Raw genomic sequence first — 22,592 nt, forward strand, 5'->3', positions numbered from 1 at the left:
CTAAGGTTTTAAGCCTGTGGGTTGAGAGACTGGTGATACCAATATAAAAACCAGTAATTAAGACAGGAAGTTGATTTTAGGAGAAGAAACCGAGTTAAAACATTTAAGGTGCTGTTGGCAAATCAGTAAGCTGTTGAAAGATTTGAAGAAGGTGAAGTGAAAAGAGAAGTCAAAGTAGGGGGGTATAGATTATGGGAGTTTCCCCATCAGTATTATAGAGTCAAGAAATTTGCAAGGAAAGGACTTGGCATAGAGTTAAGAGCCAAATTGTAAGGAATGTTTGCTTTGTGGTTATAGAAGGAAAAAAAAAAAAAAGAAATGTGACAGGATAGACAGATGGGACAGAACAATATAGTTAGTGTTAGTCACTCTGTCGTGTCTGACTCTTTGTAACCCCGTGGTAGCCTGCCAGGCTTCTCTGTCCATGGAATTATCCGGGCAAGAATACTGGCGTGAGGAGCCATTCTTTTGTCCAGGGGATCTTCCCGACCCAGGGTTGGGATCAAACCCAGGTCTCCTGCATTGCAGGCAGATTCTTTACTGTCTGAGCCACCAGGGAAGCCCATAATATAGTATCATAAAAGCCAAAAATGAGAGTTTTGAGAAGAAATTGATCAGCGGTGCTGAAAGCTAAAGACTGAGAAAAAGTAGAGGAAATCCTTTGGATCTTTTGGTGGGAAAGTTGTTATTGAACTTTGATAATGATTTCAGCATAGTGTAGAAGTCTAAAGGTAAATTTCAGAAAGTGTATGAGAGAGTAAATGGTGATGAAATGATGAACTTTATAGAGATTTTGCACTGCTTCTTGAAGTGGATTAAGCCTGAGGACAGCCTGATCTTTCCTACTTGTTGGTGCCTGTTTTTCATCTACATACCCTTGATGTTCTTTTGATATCTTTGAAGTTCATTTCAATAAAGCTATTAGGTTCTGTGTCAGTTTTTTCTGGTACTCTTTTGATCTGAAGTTTTTTGTTTTGTTTTACTTTCTAAAGAAACATCTCTCCTTAATTTTTCAGGCATTTTTCTTATCCATTTTTCTATATTCTTCAGGCACACCAGTACACACATGTTAAAAGTCCTTTGTGATGATAGTATTTATTATCTTCTCTACAATGATGTCCATGTGTTTGCTTTTTTTCCATTTTATGTAAATTCAGTTAAACTACATCCATATTCCTTAACTGATTTTTTTCAATTGTGGTCAGCTATTATTGCTTCTGATGTGGATTTAGTCTATAATTCTTTCTTTTTTTGCTCTTTCAATCTTTAAGCTCTTTTGGCTCACATTTCATTACCTTGGTTGTTATTTTTGTCTTTTATGACTCTTCTTTGAGCTTTTTGTAGAGAAACAGCATCTTGAAATTCTTTAGATTTATAATGAACTATATGAACTTCTTTCTCTGCATGGAGCAATCCTTTTCTGGTAAAAAAAATTTTCATTTACTTTTAATTTATGTTTCTGTCCTCACACTTCCCCCCTCCCCTCAAAATGTATAGGTCTCTTGCTGGTTTCTTTCTGGTTATCGCTCATTTTTAAAATAAAAACGCCACTATTTGGGCCACTATGTGCTTTAGCATGGTACGGGGCTGCTGCCAAGTCGCTTCAGTCGTGTCCGACTCTGTGCGACCCCATGGACTGCAGCCTACCAGGCTTCTCCGTCCATGGGATTCTCCAGGCAAGAACACTGGAGTGGGTTGCCATTTCCTTCTCCAATGCATGAAAGTGGAAAGTGAAAGTGAAGTCGCTCAGTCGTGTCTGACTCTTAGCAACCCCATGGACTGCAGCCTACCAGGCTCCTCCATCCATGGGATTTTCCGGGCAACAGTACTGGAGTGGGGTGCCATTGCCTTCTCCTAGCATGGTATAGGGAGAGGCAAAAGGGAATTAGGTGGAGTAGTACACAGCATCAAATTCAAGTTGCTGCCTTCAATGCCATCTTTCGATATGTATTGTGTCCTCTACCTAGAAATGTATCTCCTCTCATTTTCATGTACATGAAGCCCTCTGTATCAGTCTAAGAAGTGATACAATGATTCATGCTCTTGTCTTTTACCTCCTCCCTCCACCAGAAATTTCCTGAGGTTAGGAGATTTGTTGCAGATCATAAAAATGATGGGTTCTTCCTTTTCAGCTCTGCCTTCCTTACTCTTGGGTTGTTTGAACTGGATCTTTGCAGGGTCATGAAGTATATTCTCTGTGGCTTTACCATTCCCTTGAACTTAGCTATTGTCATTAAAGGATCGTTGGAATGAACTTTCTGGACTGATATACTGTTAGTTATCTGTAGCCTGTCCCAGGTTTGAGGTCTGAGGAGGGTTTTTTGTTTTCAGTCATCTTTCAGCATCTTTCCTTATTCCAAAATGTCTTACTATTTGAAAGATAATTTTCATATTTTATGGTTTGTGGTTGTGGTCGTTTTCTTGTTTCATCAGAGAAGTTTTTTTCTTTTGGTATTTTTTGTTGTTTTCAGAGGGTTTTTGAGGGAAGGAGGGTAGCTTTAAAAATGTTCTCATTCTGCTATCTTTTATAGAAATTCACTAGTGACCCATTTTAGAATGTAAATTACATCATGTCATTTATCTGCTTAAAACTCTTCAGTGACAGGAGAGTGTAGCAGTTAGAATAAATTAAAACGTCTTTATCATGACCCATGCAGTCAAATGTCATCTGGCCCCTGTTTTCCTCGGCAACGTCATTTTGTTCCACTTTTGTTTACTTCCACTGTTGGCTTTCTTTTAGTTCCTTAATAAGATTGTATTTTTGTTTTATTTTACTCATGCTGTCATTCATTTTATTCCTATTTTCAAATTTTGTTTTCTCCTCTTTCCTCATTCCTCTTCATTTTTTAGGTCTAACTTAGAGCTTCCTCAGAGACGCATTCTCTCATAGCACAATATAAATTATGTGCACTGTGTTGATCTCTCTTGGTTGCTTGTTCTTTTCCTCATATCACTAAATAAAATGCATATTATGTGTTTATTTGTTAGTAGGTGTCTTTTTATCTCATTGTCAGCTCCAGGAGGCTTTGTTGCTTACTAATGTTTATTGATTAAGTGAATGAATCAATGAGTGAGTGAACTATAAAAAGAAATTTAGATGCAAGACTTCCAAGATCCACCAGACACTACTCTCTTACAAGTATTGGATACATTTGCTTCAGTATATTACCTTAGTAATAATAATATTGTAACTAACACTGAGTACTACTTGTGCTCCATGCATACCTTTAAAAAATTGCTCTATAGTTTATGGTTAATTACTCTATATCAGACATAGTTACAAGTATTTTATATACAATAACTTTAATATCCACTGTAACATCATCAGTGTTATAAAGATGAGAAAACTAAGTCTTAGCAAGAGTAGCTGACTTGTCTAAGGTCATTCAGCAAGTAAATGATTGAAGCATGATTTGACTGTAGATTGGATGATTGCCAGGCTTCCCTGGTGGCTCAGACGGTCAAGCGTCTGCCTATAATGCTGGAGACCCGGCTTCAATCCCTGGGTCAGGAAGATCCTTGGAGAAGGAAATGGCAACCCACTCCAGTACTCTTGCCTGGAAAATCCCATGGATGGAGGAGCCTGGTAGGCTACAGTCTATGAGGTCGCAAAGAATCGGACACAACTGAGCGACTTCACTTTCACTTTGGATGATTGCCATAGCATTGCTCTTTAACTAAATTATACTTTCTCTTAATAACTGATAATCTGAAAGTTAAAGTGACTTTTCTAGTACTTCACTTATAGAAAATAATTCATAAAAAGTCATATCATATAAAATTGCTTTCCTTCTCTGGTTTCTAGGAAATACCTGTTAATAACTTATTCTCAAAGATATGGAAATGAAAAATTGTGAAGACAAGTTAATACTTATTGCTAATTAATTCAAATATTTTAATCACAGCATAAATATGCTTTTTCCCCCACCTCCACTATCTAATATGAACTGTAATAATTTCTTTTTCAGTGTGAATGTAGTAGTGTTTCTTTTGTCACAAAGTAGCGTGATAGGGCAGTAAACCAAACTAGATATTTTAATTTTGCATTTAATTTTTTATCTTTAGAGTTTATTTTAGAGGACTTAAAATCATCAGCTGTTAAGTTCTGAGGACAAAAGTAGAACCAGAACTAGTTTTAAAAAGAGTTTTATTTTTTTTTTAAATAAGTGAAAGTCAAGTTTTGATGGAAGCCAGTGATATAGTAGTAACTCTCAAAATATTTGAATAGTTCAGGATGGAGAATAGAAATATTACTTTTATGTGGTTGAAAGAGAAATATTACTTTTTTAATTTTAAGGAATACATGAAAGGTTTTTGTCAAGGGGTATAAAAAGGCAAAATAAAAAGGAAAATGGACAGTTTGAAATATACAAAGAACATTAGAAAACTGAAAAGTGACTGAAAAAAACTGAAAACAAGCATCAATAAAGGAGAACGTTTCAAAGAGAAAAATGTTACATGACAATGAAGATCAGTAGGTCATGCTATATGTTAATGGTAGGGCTAATATCTTAACCTTGACATGTTTAATATCAAAGTTCATAGTATTTTTACTGCAGTAATGAATGAATGTTTGTAAAACATTGTATATAAATGTAAAATATAGGTATATGTATGCTCTGAGACATCAAGAATAATACCATGGCAGCAGGGCGCTCAGTAACAATGAAATGAATAGGCAGATGAATGAATGAATATGTATTAATCATATCCCAAATGAATGTTTATTCCTCCACCAGTTGATTGTTAAAATAAGTTTTAAAAAAAGATAATATAAGGCATTAATATGTGGAAGCAAAGTAGCAGTTTCCTATTTCTTATTTGATATATTTCAAAAGTGACATTTAAAGAACTCAGAATACCTTAAAATTGATCTGTTTTTACTTTTTTACTGTTTTTACTTAAAATTGATTTTGTTTTTACAAAACCATTTAACTCTATTGACCTCTTGGTATGCTACATTTTGTGTAGGGCAGATATATTACTGAATATACTAGCTCAACTGGTAAAGAATCTGTCTATAATGCAGGAGACCTAGGTTCAATCCCTGGGTTGGGAAGATCCCTGGAGAAGGGAATGGCTACCACTCTAGTATGCTGACCTGGAGAATTCCATGGACTGTGTGTAGTCCATGGGTTCGGAAAGAGTTGGACACACTGAGCAACTCACATACTAGAAGGATCTCATTGTAACAGTTAACACATTACACAGATCTTTGGTATAAGTCTTCTAAAAAAACATAAAATGGTCAGTGCTTTATTTTTTCAAGGCAAGTCTTCATTTGAAATGTGTTTGGAAAAAACCCCAAAAAACCTGTAGTTGTTGATCTCCAAACCCTAAATTGAATTCCTCTTTCAGTAGTAAAAGTAAATTTAGGTAAAAAACTACCCACAAAACTACTAGTTATGGTCCCTGTAAAAACCAGATACAGTGGCCATAACCATAAGTCATAGACTTCCTGCTGCCATATCTGACCAGATTAAAGAGGACATTTGAGTTTCAACTCTCACTCCTGCTGATTAAGGTGAGGGGTTTCATGTTATTTTAAAACCATCGTCAGCTAGTAACTGGGGACCAAAAAAGAGCCCTGGAGTGAAATCTTCCCAAGACTTGTGAGAAAGGATGCGTCTGTTCTCTTGTCTAATGTCTCAGCATTTGTTTTCCAAGGGTCCCCCTGGCCCAGCAGGCATCCCAGGTCCATCAGGAAAGAGAGGCCCACGGGTAAGTGGATGGGTTCCATTTCTCCCTTGCTGTTACAGTTGGTAGCTTTCCAGTATGCTTTTCCTACTGTTGTACAGTCTGTACTTCCTCTGGAAATCCGCCTGGATTGTCAAACTTAGCCTGGCCTTTGCCAATTCAAGAGAAGCTTGGAACATGTGCCACTTATTTATTTGAGTGTAAACACCCAGCCAAAGCACTCTCTGTGAACATGCCCAAAAAGATAATCAAATTTGTAGATTAGTGATTGTTTTGGTGCTACTTGTAGCATTATTCTTAGTTATAAAGTGATCTCATCTGTACTTGATAGTCCAAGGTGGGGATCATTTACTTTGGGAAATGAAGAAGAGTGGGCAGCCTTAAAATAGTGCATTCCTGGATTACATAGTGGAAAATATTGGAATTATAAACTAAAAAAATAATTGTCCTGAGGAAAAAAGCTTCCTCAAGGGTAGCAGTAGTTTTTCACATTAAACAGGTCCAACAAAAGATTTATTGCTGTGTTAGAATTCATTTCTTTCAAACCTCAAAAAAAAAAAAAATGAACTTTTACTAGCAGAAATTCTTTGAAGAGCTAGAAAAGGAATTATGATTGTATGTTATAAAGACAAATGTAAATACCATATATAATCCACTTTCTTTCCTAATTTTTGCTTATCATATAAACAAATTAATGTAAAACTCACCCTAAAATGCTAATTTAAATGGTCCATATTCACATCAAGCTCTTGTTGATGTGAGGCTCAAGATGAATGCTTACTCTGCTCTAGCTGTTTAACATTTCTTTTCTTTCTCTATACTTGATGACCTACCACATTCCTCTCAAGAGTGTTTTGTAAACTTGTCCACTCTCCTACAGCCAACAAACCATTTCTGTCCTCCCCACTTTTTGTCAGGAGACCCTGGATTTTGCTTTCTGAGGCACTGAGTTCCCCTTTGCATTAATTATATTCCCTCTCCACTGCTAAGGCTGTTCTTCCACAACTTAACCTTTTCTATCCCTAGATTTTATCTTATTTGGCAACAAACAGCAAATTATCTTTTTTTTTTTTTTTTTAAGTCCCAGACTTTTACTGATGCTAATTTTTCCTAAAGTTATTGTCCTTGCTCACTCTTGCACTAATGAGCTCTGTGGAATAATACTTTATACCCATTGGTCCCACATCAACAAATCATTTGTTAATCCTCATAAATTTTCCCACCTACTTTATTGAAAATTTTATTTTTGAAGACTACACAAATAAGAGGTCATGAAATCTAATTTTTTGCCTTAGTTTTCATCTTGCTAGATATACTTTCCATGTTTGTATTGCTATCATTCCTCCCCCTTCTGAAACACAATGCTCTGTTAATTTAGAAGTGAAAAAAATAGATAAATATTAAGTATTTCTGTTTTAAGATAGAGGTATAACTGAAGGAAAAGTCTTCCCTCATAGTTCAGTTGGTAAAGAATCTGCATGCAGTGCAGGAGACTGGGTTCGATCCCTGGGTCAGGAAGATCCCCTGGAGAAGGAAATGAAAACCCACTCCAGTATTCTTGCCTGGGAAATCCTATGGACAGAGGAGCCTAGTGGGCTACAGTCCATGGGGTCACAAAAGTTGGACATGACTTAGCAACTAAACCACTACATAGCCAAAGGGTACAGAGGTGGGTACCAAGCCCAAAAGAGTATAGAAGCCCTGGAGACCTGAAAGCCTTTCTGGAGATGAATCTTTGTTCTTCTATTTGCTGGTTGTATGAACCTAAGTTTATCCATTTGTAAAGGGGAATAAATAACCACCCTGCAGGATCGTTATATGGATTAGTAATAATAATAATAATAAAAAATAAATAAAGCAGTAACAGTTACTTACATATAGTAGGTATTTAGTAAATAGAAGCAGTTATTGAATTCAAATGGACAAATACCACTTTTTTCTTAAATTCCCCACACTGCACGGCTTGTGGGATCTCAGTTCCCCGACCAGGGATTAAAACTGGACCACAGGCACTGAAAGCACCAGATTCTAACCACTGGATCACCAGGGAATTCCCTAAATTGACAGATATTCACTGGGAGTGGTGATATTAAAAACAGCTGCTTTTCAAAGAATTTATAATCCTAGAACTAAACAGCACATGTCATGAAGAAGTTAAAATAGCAATAAAATATTAATAGAATTGTCCCAAGGCAACATATAATTAATTGCAAATTAATTTTATATGCAACAGTTTCTGTGGGATTGAGTAGGAAAGAGAAATCACCTCATGCTAGCCAGGTTTTAAAGGTGGTATCTCAGTTGACACTTGAACATGATTTGAGCAGGTGTAGGAGAGGCATGGTTAAATGAGGTAAGTCTTAAGGCATGCATCATAGCATAAACAAAACCCAAGTGCAGAAGGGGTTACCGGATGTTGAGAGGAGAGTAAAACAATTGCACTTTGTTATTTTTGGGCTTCTTACCTTGCACAACTTTTAGAAGTAGCGCTGAGCAATGTGGCTGGAGATAAGAGGTGGTAAATAAGGGACATAAATACCTCAAAGCAGTGTTTTGAAGCAAAAAACAGAAACCGCAGTTCTGCTCTGTAATCGGTGTCTTTTCTAAGACTGAAATATCCAAGACCTCAGAAGAGATAATGAACTTTGTAAAATAACATATCCATTTTAATGAATCATGTAATATTTATTTGAATGTTATAATAAACACTTACTTGTATCTAGATCTAAGAATGATCTGAATTTTTTTTCTATTTGTAGGGCATACCAGGGCCACATGGAAATCCTGGGTTACCTGGATTACCAGGTCCAAAGGTGAGTGCTTTGAATATCACGTGATTTTCAGCACATTACTAAAGAAGGTCTTTAACTTTTAAAGTCAACCTTGGAATATTAGGGATCTCTGTCATCTCTAGAGCATGAGTCTTTGGCAAGATTGTCATAGGGTGGCAGATGGCCAGGTTCCTTGAGAGCCCACCACACTTGGATTTATAAATAGCTAGTGGTAAAGGCAAGCATGGCCCTGCTTTGATATTCTAGTCTTTGTGTCAAAATATGATGGCAATATATGGAAACCTCTGTAGTGTACAAATTATGATTTGAGTAATTTACCTTAAATCAAGACTATTTTAATGTATAAATAAATGCTGAGGAAATAAAACATCATTTATTTCCCTGTTTCATACTTCTCTAATATTTTCACTTGAAAAAGATCTATGAGGATAATGCTTATAGGATATACTCATATTTTTATGAAAACAACTAACCTGAAAACCTGTAAAAATATGAGCATACATAGTTGTGTGCTAGTAGTGTGACAGATAGTAGTATGCTGCTGCTGCTGCTGCTGCTGCTAAGTCACTTCAGTCATGTCTGTAAAACAGATGGAAGTATATATACCAGGCTGGTTACCTTCATAGCGGGTATGGAATTGGAAATATAAGTAAATATACATATCTATACACACACATGTACACGTGAATGTAAGCACTAGGGTTTTGGTTGCCAGTAAAATCATGAATATTTCAGGGTCATCAGTAACCACTCTGCTTATTAATTATTTCACTCAAAAGTGACCAAATAGCTGTTACCATACAGATGTAGATTAAGATAGGGTAGAGCTTAAGGACACAGGTTTTGGAGTCTAACTGATTTGGATTCAAGTTTTAGCCCTCTTGATTTGTATATACTGTGTTTAGTCGTGTCTGACTCTTTGTGACCTCGTGGACTGTAGCCCGTCAGGCTCCTCTGTCCATGATTCTCCAGGCAAGAATGCTATAGTGGGTTGCTGTTTCTTTCTCCAGGGGATCTTCCCAACCCAGGGATTGATCCAGGTCTCCCACATTGTAGGCGAATTCTCTACCGTCTGAGTCACTAGGAAAGCCCCTTGATTTGTATGACTAGAAACAAATTGCTTTGCCCCTTTAAGCTTAATTTTCTTCTCCAAAACAGAGAAAACCATGGTATGTCCTCATAGGGCTGGAGTGAAGGCTAAATAAATTGTGAGCAAAGCCCTTAACAGAGCTAACACATCATAAATAATACCATTATTAATAATAAGTAATAATGACTCCCTCAGTTTCTCATCACTCTCAACAACTTTTTGAGTTTAATAAAATGTCTCAGAAAAAAGGCTTTTAACTACTGGATGTGTACCAGAAAAAAGACAAATGTCTTCTCAAGAAATTAGAATTTTGTTTTAAAATCTGTGATTCTCTAGCCCTCCAAGTTTTGTCTGGGGACTTCAAGGATATTTAGACTAGTGGAAGGCTAGTGTAGTTGTAAAGATCCAGCTCATGGTTCTCCACAGAGCTCAAGTTCTAGGGGACTTGCCAACCTACTAACAGCCTCATCTCCACAACTTGACGGAAGACAGAATAGAGGTGGGGTTTCCACATGGCTTGTGTCATCCTTCTCTTTTCCTGCCTAGCCAATAACAAACATATACTTGAAGAAACAAAAAAGATGGAGAATAGGGTGAGGGGAGATGAAGATGGAAATAGTGGAAAGCCTTTGATTTCATTGACTTCTTAAAATGTGTGTACTTAGGAGAAAATACTTGAGAAAATGATGTCTGTGTCAAAAAATTATCTTTGTCCAAAGATTAAAAACAGGGTATTTTGCAGTGTTGACTAATATGAATGTGTGCCTTCAGTAAAATGCTCTAGGAGAGATGAAGTCTTAATCTCAAGATTTCTCTTTAATATCATACTTAGTAGTATAAATATAATTTTGACTGTAACTATTTACCAATAACATATTTTATGAACCCCTATATTAGGGATTTTGTAAGCTCTACTTAAAATTTACAAGCAATTAACTGAACCTCTTGGGAACTTAATCATATAAACCTGAATATTAGTCTTAGTTTATATTTAAATTTAATAAATTTATAACCATCTTCAAAATAGCCAAAACTGACCATGATTTGTTTTAACTGCACATATTTATGGGGACATTAGATAGGACTTCCCTGGTTGCTCAGATGGTAAAACGTCTGCCTACAATGCAGGAGACTCGGGTTCAATCCCTGGGTTGGGAAGATCTCTTGGAGAAGGAAATGGCAACCCACTCCAGTATGCTTGCCTGGAAAATCCCATGGATGGTGGAACCTGGTAGGCTACAGTCCATGGGGTCACAAAGAGTCGGCCACAACTGAACGACTTCACTTTCACTTCTCACTTTCATGCATTGGAGAAGGAAATGGCAACCCACTCCAGTGTTCTTGCCTGGAGAATCCAGGGACAGGGGAACCTGTTGGTCTGCTGTCTATGGGGTTGCACAGAGTCGGACATGACTGAAGTGACTTAGCAGCAGCAGCAGCTTAGCAAGGCTAGTAGTGTGTGGTTTATGAAACCAATTTTCCTAGGAATTTAACATTTTAAAGTAATACACACTTTAAAGTAATCAGGATTAATAGAACATTCAAGTTTTATACTTTGTAATCCTCTTATAGTGTTTATTCAGGACAATGCAATAAATATGCAGATTTCATGCTCTCAAGGATAAATTTTGACATGTAATCACAGGATTTATTTTCCTTCAGGAACAAAGATCCCTTTTAGGTTAATGGGTTTTACAGTATTAAGACATTTTCAGAATTTTTCTCTTTTCAGTTATTATTCAGCAAGAATAACATAGAATTATTGTTCTCTAAGAAAAGTGTATAAAAAATCTTGTCACTTGCATAAGAAATTGCACATTTCAAAAGGGGTTACCTGAACCTTTGAAAAGACCAAATTAAGATAATTACAAGTTTAGAAAGATTTAACTGCAATGGAAAATGCAGTGCATTATGAAATGTTTATACAATCATATTTGGATTAATATATTTTATAAAAATTGTTAGAACTGATACCAACCAGGGTTCTTGGCCTTAACCAGTCAATAGAAATTTCAGATTCCTTATGTGGAGTGAGGAAATGAGTGTGTTCAGGGGTTGGACCAGAGGGTTGGCTTAGAGTTTTCTCACCCCTTTGGTGGTGTTGTGTATAGTGAAAAAGTGAAAGTGAAAGTCCCTCAGTCATGGGCTATACAGTCTTCATGGACTGTATAGTCCATGGAATTCTCCAGGCCAGAATACTGGAGTGGGTGTAGCTGTTCCCTTCTCCAGAGGATCTTCCCAACCCAGGGATTGAACCCAGGTCTACCACATTGCAGGCAGATTCTTTACCAGCTGAGCCACCAGGGAAGCCCAAGAATACTGGAGTAGGTAGCCTATCCCTTTTCCAGGGGATCTTCCTGACCCACAAATTGAACTGGGGTGTCCTGCATTGCAGGTTGCATATAGAGGTATATGCAGTGCATTGCTTTTGCTCTGACCCCCTGTTTTGGCTCGCAGCTCTTCAGAAGTGGCAGTTGGGTGTTGGTTTTTTTTTTTTTTTTTGGTCTTTTCATTTGTTTGTCCAGAGATGCAACTTTTACTGAAAATATCACATTTATTATTTGTTACATAAAACAAAAAGTCTTGTGTCTCTTAAGAATGAATATACCTTAAGATAGTATAGAAATAAGTTCTATTTATAAGGCTATTTTAAAGTTTATAAGAATAAGGCTTATTTTGCAAACATACTCTAGATTGATGCAAAATCTAGCATTTTATTTTCTGTTATCCTATTACAATTAAGTTAGTATTTACCATAAAGGACAAAGAATGTAAACTTATCTTTGGTGGTTCTCAACTCTGTTCAAGCAAAATAAGTTTTCACATGTTTGTCTTCCTTAATAGATTCTGAGTTATTTGAATGCAGGGGCCAGATCTTATCCCTCTTTGCCTTTGTATCTAGCCCAGTGCCTAGAATGTGTTGGGCATTCTATAAATGTTAAACTGAAGTAATAAGCAGACAATGTTAGTAATAAGGCACTGGCATCAAAAGGAATAAGAACTAGCACTTACTGAGCATCTAGTATCAGTTGACAGTATTTTATGTATGCCATCTCATTCAATTCCACTTCAATTAAGAGTACTATTCAGAGCAGGCTTTATTACCTTCTGCTTTCCATAGAAGAAAACATATTCAGAGAAGTAAGTACTTAACCAAGGTAACACAGTTTAACTGGCATCAGAATTAGATCTGTTTTACTCTTTACCTTACACCTATTTGTCTCTACTAGCATAGTGAGTGGTTCATTATGAACCTTGAATGTATGGAACAGCACCTTAAGAAGGAAAGATGAGGGTGGGGTAACCTAGTGTAATTAAAGACTTTCTGAATTCATTTAGTAATAGTAACAAAATATGTCCATTCCAGGGTTCCAGCTAATCCTTTGGATGCTAATAAGATATAAACACCATAAAGAGTGTTTATATCTTATGAAACACCATGAAACTGAACTCTCATCTCTTAGAACTGTGTTGTTAAATTGCTAAATAGTAGAAGAACAAAATGCCACACAAAAATTTTGTGGGTATACAACATTTTTCAGCAGTATGAAGACTAATTTAAAATAGAGGTAAACTATTGAGTTCTTTAGCTGAAATCAGTAGACTTCTGGTAGAAATATTGTCTTTCTAAGAAAAAAGTCTTTCTAAAAAAATATCAAGTGAATTCTGCTTCTCTGTTTGCTAGAGAGAATGACTTTTTTCTTGTCACCAAACCATCTAAGTCCACATTTCATCATATTTGCTTATTTAATATAAACTTTATTTGCAGGGTGCTGGAAATTCTTATTACTATTAATTAATACATGATCAATTATGCAGTAAATCTTCAGACATGAGTCCGAATGAAGAATCTAGATCTACTTACAGTTCTAGTCCAGGCCATCTATTTTTGTCCAGATAATTTCTTTCTCAAAAGTGCTTCTTAAAGGCTACTTAAAAACTTTCCATGAATGTTAATTAGTAGCATATATTACTTTAGTCAAGTTCAATAGCTCCTTCAAATTTAATCCCATTCAATGAAAATATCTAATCTTAGTAAGCTGCTATTAACAGTGTTCTGTTAGTATTGGCTTGGCCAAAATGTTCATTTGGGATTTTCTTTTAAGATCTTATGGAAAAATCTGCAAGAAGTTTTTGGCCAACTCAATAATATTAAATGAAATGTTATTAATTAATAATATTAAATATTGAATTCCAAAGAGTGTATCTGTGCTATACTTTATTTCTGGTTTTGGCCCTCTGTTCCCATGTTTCTGTCATGCTCCCGTTTTCCTTGCTTGTGAATTAAATAAATATGTTAAATATAGATGCTGACCCATTCTAAGAACTTTTTTACAGAGTCAGATTGCTATGAAAATTTTTCAATCCAACATTCTGGCAATGTAAAGTATGATAAAATGCTGAAGACTGAGGTGCTCCTTTTGTTCTGTACAACATAAGGACCTTTATGTAAAGGACCAGACAAATATGACAGATACATTAAATTTTTTTCTTTCTAGCCATCAAAGACTATTAGGGTCACATCAAAAGGATTCAGAAGCCAATCTGAAAAGCTTCTACTAGTCAAAGATTGGTATAATTTGAATATCATTAAGAATATTAACTGTAGTGGATTAAGTCACATCAAATATCTCTAAATCCATGAGTTTACTTTGTAGCTAAGAACAGAGAAACCCTCATTGGTCACCTTTAGAGGATGCCAGGGAATTGCATCTATGAGATTGTATATTCAACAATTCAATTCAAATCTGACACTAACTACCCCAAGCTAGTGTCAGACTCCACAGATTTAAGGGCTCAATCCCACATGACTCCCCACATTTGAGATGCTAGCAGAACACTTGTGCTTGGCTGACTATGATTGTTCAGGGCTTCTCACAATCTCTTCCTGTCCTGGGTTTGATATTTTGCTGGAATAGCTCACAGAACTCAGAAAAACATTTTAATAAGGCTTACCAATTTATTATTAAAAAAATAGAACTCAAATAGCTGAAAGGTAGAGATGCATAGGGCAAAATATGGAGAGAGAAGCCTAGAGCTTCCATGCCCTTCCCAGGTACATCGTGCTTCCAGTGTGTTCACCTGCTGGAAGCTCTTGGAATGTCTTTAAGAGTTTTTATACTAAATCTCTACCACCCCCTCCTGTCCCTGGAGGTGGGGGAAGAGATGGGGCTAAGTTTTACTACCTTGTAATCACTTGTTTGCCTTTCTGGTGACTAGTTCCCATCCTGAAGCTATCTGGCTCCCTCTCTCCAGTCACCTCATTAGCATAAGCTCAGATCAAAAAGGGCTTGTTATGAATAACAAAAAGCACTCCTAGGACTCAGGAAATTCCAAGGGTTTTAGGATCTTTGTGCCAGGAACCAGGGCCAAAGACAAAATGTATACTTTCAGAATGTGGTCCGCTGGAGAAGGGAATGGCAAACCACTTTATTATTCTTGCCTTGATGGCCCCATGAACAGTATGAAAGGCAAAAAGATAGAACACTGAAAGATGAACTCCCCATGTCGGTAGTGCCCAATATGCTACTGGAGATCAATGGAGAAATAACTCCAGAAAGAACGAAGAGATGGAGCCAAAGCAAAAAACAGCACCCATTTGTGCATGTGACTGGTGATGGAAGCAAGGTCTGATGCTGTAAAGAGCAATATTGCATAGGAACCTGGAATGTTAGGTCCGTAAATCAAGGCAAATTGGAAGTGGTCAAACAGGAGATGGCAAGAGTAAACATTAACATTCTAGGAATCAGTGAACTAAAATGGACTGGAATGGGTGAATTTAACTCAGATGACCATTATATCTACTACTGTGGGCAACAATCCCTTAGAAGAAATGGAGTAGCCATCATAGTCAAAACAAGAGTCCAAAATGCAGTACTTGGATGCAATCTCAAAAATGACAGAATGATCTCTGTTCGTTTCCAAGGCAAACCATTCAATATCACAGTAATTCAAGTCTATGCCCCAACCAGTAATGCCAAAGAAGCTGAAGTTTAACGGTTCTATGAAGACCTGCAAGACCTTCTAGAACTAACACCCCCAAAAGATGTCCTTTTCATTATGGGGGACTGGAATGCAAAAGTAGGAAGTCAAGAAACACCTGGAGTAACAGGCAAATTTGGCCTTGGAATATAAAATGAAGCAGGGCCAAGGCTAACAGAGTTTTGGCAAGAGAACGCACTGGTCATAGCAAACACCCTCTTGCAACAACACAGGAGAAGACTCTCTACATGGACATCACCAGATGGTCAACACCGAAATCAGATGGATTATATTCTTTGCAGCCAAAGATGGAGAAGTTCTATACAGTCAGCAAAAACAAGACCAGGAGCTGACTGTGGCTCATGAACTCCTTATTGCCAAATTCAGACTTAAATTGAAGAAAGTAGGGAAAACCACTAGACCATTCAGGAATGACCTAAATCAAATCCCTTATGATTATACAGTAGCGATGAGAAATAGATTTAAGGGGCTAGACCTGATAGAGTGCCTGATGAACTATGGACGGAGGTTCATGACATTGTACAGGAGACAGGGATCAAGACCATCCCCATGGAAAAGAAATGCAAAAAAGTAAAATGGCTGTCTGAGGAGGCCTTACAAATAGCTGTGAAAAAAAGAGAAGCAAAAAGCAAAGGCGAAAAGGAAAGATATAAGCATCTGAATGCAGAGTTCCAAAGAATAGCAAGGAGAGATAAGAAAGCCTTCCTCAGAGATCAATGCAAAGAAATAGAGGAAAACAACAGAATGGGAAAGACTGGAGATCTCTTCAAGAAAATTAGAGATACCAAGGGAACATTTCATGCAAAGATGGGCTCGATAAAGGACAGAAATGGTATGGACCTAACAGAAGCAGAAGATACTAAGAAGAGGTGGCAAGAATACACAGAAGAACTGTACAAAAGAGATCTTCATGACCCAGATAATCATGGTGTGATCACTCACCTAGAGCCAGACATCCTGGAATGTGAAGTCAAGTGGGCCTTAGAAAGCATCACTATGAACAAAGCTAGTGGAGGTGATGGAATTCCAGTGGAGCTATTTCAAATCCTGAAAGATGATGCTGTGAAAGTGCTGCACTCAATATGCCAGCAAATTTGGAAAACTCAGCAGTGGCCATAGGACTGGAAAAGGTCAGTTTTCATTCCAATCCCAAAGAAAGGCAGTGCCAAAGAATGCTTAAACTACCACACAATTGCACTCATCTCACACGCTAATAAAGTAATGCTCAAAATTCTCCAAGCCAGGCTTGAGCAATACATGAACCATGAACTTCCAGATGTTCAAGTTGGTTTTAGAAAAGGCAGAGGAACCAGAGATAAATTGCCAGCATCCGCTGGATCATGGAAAAAGCAAGAGAGTTCCAGAAAAACATCTATTTCTGCTTTATTGACTATGCCAAAGCCTTTGACTGTGTGTATCACAATAAACTGGAAAATTCTGAAAGAGATGGGAATACCAGACCACCTGACCTGCCTCTTGAGAAACCTATATGCAGATCAGGAAGCAACAGTTAGAACTGGACATGGAACAACAGACTGGTTCAAAACAGGAAAAGGATACGTCAAGGCTGTATATTGTGACCCTGCTTATTTAACTTATACTCAGAGTACATCATGAGAAATGCTGGGCTGGATGAAGCACAAGGTGGAATCAAAATTGCCGGGAGAAATATCAGTAACTTCAGATATGCAGATGACACCACCTTTATGGCAGAAAGTGAAGAACTAAAGAGCTTCTTGATGAAAGTGAAAGAGGAGAGTGAAAAAGTTGGCTTAAAGCAATACTTTCAGAAAACTAAGATCATGGCATCCGGTCCAATCACTTCATGGCAAATAGATGAAGAAACAGTGGTAACAGGGGCATACTTTATTTTTCTGGGCTCCAAAATCATTGCAGATGGTGATTGCAGCCATGAAATTAAAAGACACTTCCTCCTCTGAATGAAAGTTTTGACCAACCTGGACAGCATATTAAAAAGTAGAGACATTACTTTGCCAACAAAGATCTGTCTAGTCAAGGCTATGGTTTTTCCAGTGATCATGTATGCATGTGAGATTTGGACTATAAATAAAGCTGAGTGCTAAAGAATTAATGCTTTTGAACTATGGTATTGGAAAAGACTCTTGAGAGTCCCTTGAATGCAAGGAAATCCAACCAGTCCATCCTATAGGAAATCACTCCTGAGTATTCATGTAAGGACTGTTGTTGAAGCTGAAACTCCAATACTTTGGCCACCTGATACGAAGAGCTGACTCATTTGAAATAACCCTGATGCTGGGAAAGATTGAAGGTGGGAGTAGAAGGGGACCACCGAGGATGAGATGGTTAGATGGCACCATTGACTCAATGGGCATGAGTTTGAGTAAACTGCGAGAGTTGGTGATGGACAGGGAGGCCTGATATGCTGCAGTTCATGGCGTCATAAACAGTCGTACACCACTGAGTGACTCAACTGAACTAATACTTTTATTATACCACAGTCATTATTTTAAAAAATGGTAAACAGAAGAAAAATAAAGAGAAATAATAAAATTTTTGTTATGAAATTGCCTTGCCTTTCTTAGAATTAAAGATTAGTTCTGATGCTGAAAACTCAGCTTCTCTGTATACCGGTGCCAAATTTAATCTCGGAGACAGAGTTTTGAGTGACGTGGAAAAGGATAGCTGTATTTCTTTCCAGGAAAAATGGGACACAGTGGGCTCATACTCTTAAAACCACGTGTCCCAACTTGGGGAATATAGAGACAAGTTTTATAGTAATTATTCAAAGAGGATGACATGAGTAGCTTGTGGACATTCTTCTGAAGGGTTAATGATGAAGTAAGTTAGGAGTCTACATTGTCAACCTTCAGGTCCAACTGGTGTGAGGTCTATATACTTGTGGGTAGCATACCATCATTAATCATTAACTTCTCTCATCTGGAAAGAGTTTCAGTATCTGCAAAATAGCTCAAAGATACTGTTGTGTGTATCCTTTGATGGGAGAAACAAGACCTTGCCCCAAGGCTCCTCTTGACTCTGTTTTCTCCCTGATCTCACATCACCTCACTTCCCCTAATTTACAATTGTTTGAATCTACCCTTTGGAACTCAGGGAACATCATGGAGGCTGAAGGAAGGCTGTTTCATATAATCAACGAAATGGGGGGCACAGAAAGTCCTTGTCCCCAGGAGCCCAACAGGGCCCTGCACAGTATTAGTACAACCAAATGGTTGATGAAGGGAATTTTCTTTTTACAGAAAAATCTAGCAAATTAAGAAAGAATACTAGAATTGAAAATCACCATTTTTGCCATCCTGATGAAGAAAAGGTTAGAAAATAGAAACAACTCAGGAAGTCCAAAGCCTTTGAGGCAGGAGGATGCTTGGCAGGCTTTGAGGAATACCTGAATGAGATAAGTGTTAGGAGATAGATCAGAGAGACAGTAGGAGGCAGATTAGTTCAGACCTTACAGGTAAGAATTTTGGTTTGAATTTTACTGTTGTATATTTGTTGGAGAGTTCTAAGTACAGAGAAGCCTGGCGTGCTGCAGTCAATGGGGTGGCAATGATTTGGACATGACTGAGCGACTGAACAAGAACCACAAAGTAGAAAGATGGCATCATGCAATTCATGTTATAGGAGGATGGTTCTGGCTATCACAGAGAATAGCTTGGGGTAAGGCAAGGGTAGAAATAGGAACACCAATTTAGAGACTTCTTCATTGGTCTACCCAAGCTCATGCCATGGATGAGGGACTAGAGTGTTAACAACAGTGACAGTGTGAAGTGGTCAAAATCTATACATATTTTGAGGTACAGTCAACATAATTGCTGCTGAGTCACTTATATGGTGTGAGAGAGGAGTCAAAGGCAATCTAAGGCCTAAGTAGTTGAACAGCTGGTATTGTGGGAGCTGCCATCTACTGGATTGAGGAGGAACATGATTTTGGGTTTTCATTGGTTTTGTTTTTGCCTGGGATGAAATCAAGGGTTCATCTTCATTAATGTTTTCAAAGAATCAACCTTTGGATTTGTTAATTTTTTCTATGAACCATTTAGTGTTTAATTGATTTTTAGCTCTATTCTAATTTAGAGCTATGAATCTCTCTCCAAGGACTGATTCCCTGGAGAAGAAAATGGCAACCCACTCCAGTTTTAGAGGAATCCCATGGACAGAGAAGCCTGATACAGACCATGCGGTCGCAAAGAGTTAGACACAACTGAAGTGACTCAGTGTTGCAGAACCCCATACCTGAGAAACCAAGCACCACACTTGGAGAGTAGGAGAACTGGGGTTTATTATGCTGGCGGGCCCAGAGGAAGTAATACTCCGAGCTCTGAGCCTCGAATAAAGGGATTACAGAGTTTTTATAGACAGACCATAGTGGGCAATAGGCTGGTTTAAACTAAGGGGTTTCACTTGTGCAGGAACAGCAGTCAAGACGGGAAGGGGGATGCCTGACCTTTACATGAACAGGCGTGATTAAGCAGGTTTGCAGAGGCTGGGCAATTGCAAAGAACAGGACAAGGGTGAGTGAGATAAGCTGCAGTTTCTAGAACTGTAAGTCCCCTCTTTCTGAGACTATGTGACCTATGTGATCCAGACTGCAAGGAGCAAGCTGAGTTACAGAGGTGGAAGGAGCAAGAGGTTATGTAAAATTTTAACTTTTCCTCTTCATTAGTACACATGTGCACATTTTGATGTGTTGTGTTTCCATTAAGTTGAAATAAATGCTTTCATCTTCACTCATGGGTTATTCCGAAGTACACTGTTTTGTTTAATTTCATCAATTGGAAGTTTTTCTAGTGACCTTATTGTTACTGATTTCTAATTTAGTTCCATTGTGGTCAGTACAAAATGGAAGAGTTTAATCTTTTAAAATTTGTCGAGGCATTTTGTGGCCCAACAGGTGATCTATCTTGATTAATATTTCACATGAACTTCAGAAGATTGTGTATCTTGTATTTATTAGGTATCAGTTCAGTTCAGTCACTCAGTCCTGTCCGACTCTTTGTGACCCCACTGATTGCAGCATGACAGGCTTCCCTGTCCATCACCAACTCCCGGAGCCAACTCAAATTCATGTCTATTGAGTTGGTGATGCCATCCAACCATCTCATCCTCTGTCATCCCTTTCTCTTGCCTTCAATCTTTTCCAGCATCAGGGTCTTTTCAAATGAGTCAGTTCTCATCAGGTGGCCAAGGTATTGGAGTTTTGGCTTCAGCATCAGTCCTTCCAATGAATATTCAGGACTGATTTCCTTTAGGATGGATTGGTTAGATCTACTTGAAGTCCAAGGGACTCTCAAGAGTCTTTTCCCGCACCACAATTCAAAAGCATCAATTCTTTGACACTCAGCTTTTTTTATGGTCCAACTCTCACATCCACACATGACTACTGGAAAAACCATAGCAAAGTCATCTCTGCTTTTTAATATGCTGTGTAGGTTGGTCATAGCTTTTCTTCCAAGGAGCAAACGTCTTTTAATTTCATAGCTGCAGTCACCATCTGCAGTGATTTTGGAGCCAAAAAAAGGCTCTCACTGTTTTCATTATTTCCCCATCTATTTACCATGCTGCTGCTGCTAAGTTGCTTCAGTCGTGTCCAACTCTGTGCGACCCCATAGACGGCAGCCCACCAGGCTCCCCCATCCCTGGGATTCTCCAAGCAAGAACACTGGAGTGGGTTGCCATTTCCTTCTCCAATGCATGAAAGTGAAAAGTGAAAGTGAAGTCGCTCAGTGGTGTCTGACTCTTAGCAACCCCATGGACTATAGCCTACCAGGCTCCTCCGTCCATGGGATTTTCCAGGCAAGAGTACTGGAGTGGGGTGCCATCGCCTTCTCTGATTTGCCATAAGTATGCCGTAAATGTCAATTCGATTAGTGTGGTTTGTGGTAGTCAAATTTTCTCTGTCCTTAATAGATTTTTTTGGTCTAGTTGGAGTCAAATTTTCTCTATCCTTACTAGTTGTATTTATGTTTAGAAAGTGTTTAGTTAGTGTTTGCTCCATGTATTTTGCAGCTGTGTGTGATGCGTGCACATATAAGGTTGATTGTTTTCCTGATTATCAGATATTTTTATCATTATCAAATACGTTTAGTAATTCTCATCTTTTTTTTTTAATTTTATTTTATTTTTGAACTTTACAATATTGTATTAGTTTTGCCAAATATCGAAATGAATCCGCCACAGGTATACATGTGTTCCCCATCCTGAACTCTCCTCCCTCCTCCCTCCCCATACCATCCCTCTGGGTCGTCCCAGTGCACTAGCCCCAAGCATCCAGTATCGTGCATCGAACCTGGACTGGTGACTCGTTTCATACATGATATTATACATGCTTCAATGCCATTCTCCCAAATCTTCTCACCCTCTCCCTCTCCCACAGAGTCCATAAGACTGTTCTATACATCACTGTCTCTTTTGCTGTCTCGTACATAGGGTTATTGTTACAATCTTTCTAAATTCAATATATATGCGTTAGTATACTGTACTGGTGTTTTTCTTTCTGGCTTACTTCACTCTGTATAATAGGCTCCAGTTTCATCTACCTCATTCGAACTGATACAAATGTATTCTTTTTAATGGCTGAGTAATACTCCATTGTGTATATGTACCACAGCTTTCTTATCCATTCGTCTGCTGATGGACATCTAGGTTGCTTCCATGTCCTGGCTATTACAAACAGTGCTGCGATGAACATTGGGGTACACGTGTCTCTTTCCCTTCTGGTTTCCTCAGCGTGTATGCCCAGCAGTGGGATTGCTGGATCATAAGGCAGTTCTATTTCCAGTTTTTTAAGGAATCTCCACACTTCTCCATAGTGGCTGTACTAGTTTGCATTCCCACCAACAGTGTAAGAGGGTTCCCTTTTCTCCACACCCTCTCCAGCATTTATTGCTTGTTGACTTTTGGATCGCAGCCATTCTGACTGGCGTGAAATGGTACCTCATAGTGGTTTTGATTTGCATTTCTCTGATAATGAGTGATGTTGAGCATCTTTTCATGTGTTTGTTAGCCATCTG

General features: G+C 38.0%; 1 protein-coding gene across 3 annotated transcripts in view; it reads left to right on the plus strand.

Moving 5' to 3' along the window:
• Positions 1 to 22,592, plus strand: part of COL24A1 (collagen type XXIV alpha 1 chain) — a 398,952-nt gene that overhangs the window by 41,904 nt on the left and 334,456 nt on the right. For all 3 annotated transcript variants that reach the window (XM_061411389.1, XM_061411390.1, XM_061411391.1), the window contains exons 5-6: positions 5,668 to 5,721; positions 8,457 to 8,510. In XM_061411389.1, the coding sequence (XP_061267373.1) occupies positions 5,668 to 5,721; positions 8,457 to 8,510 (108 nt within the window). The remainder of the gene's footprint in view (positions 1 to 5,667; positions 5,722 to 8,456; positions 8,511 to 22,592) is intronic.

This window comes from Bos javanicus, chromosome 3, assembly GCF_032452875.1.
Source record: "Bos javanicus breed banteng chromosome 3, ARS-OSU_banteng_1.0, whole genome shotgun sequence".
In the NCBI taxonomy this organism is placed as follows: Eukaryota; Metazoa; Chordata; class Mammalia; order Artiodactyla; family Bovidae; genus Bos; species Bos javanicus.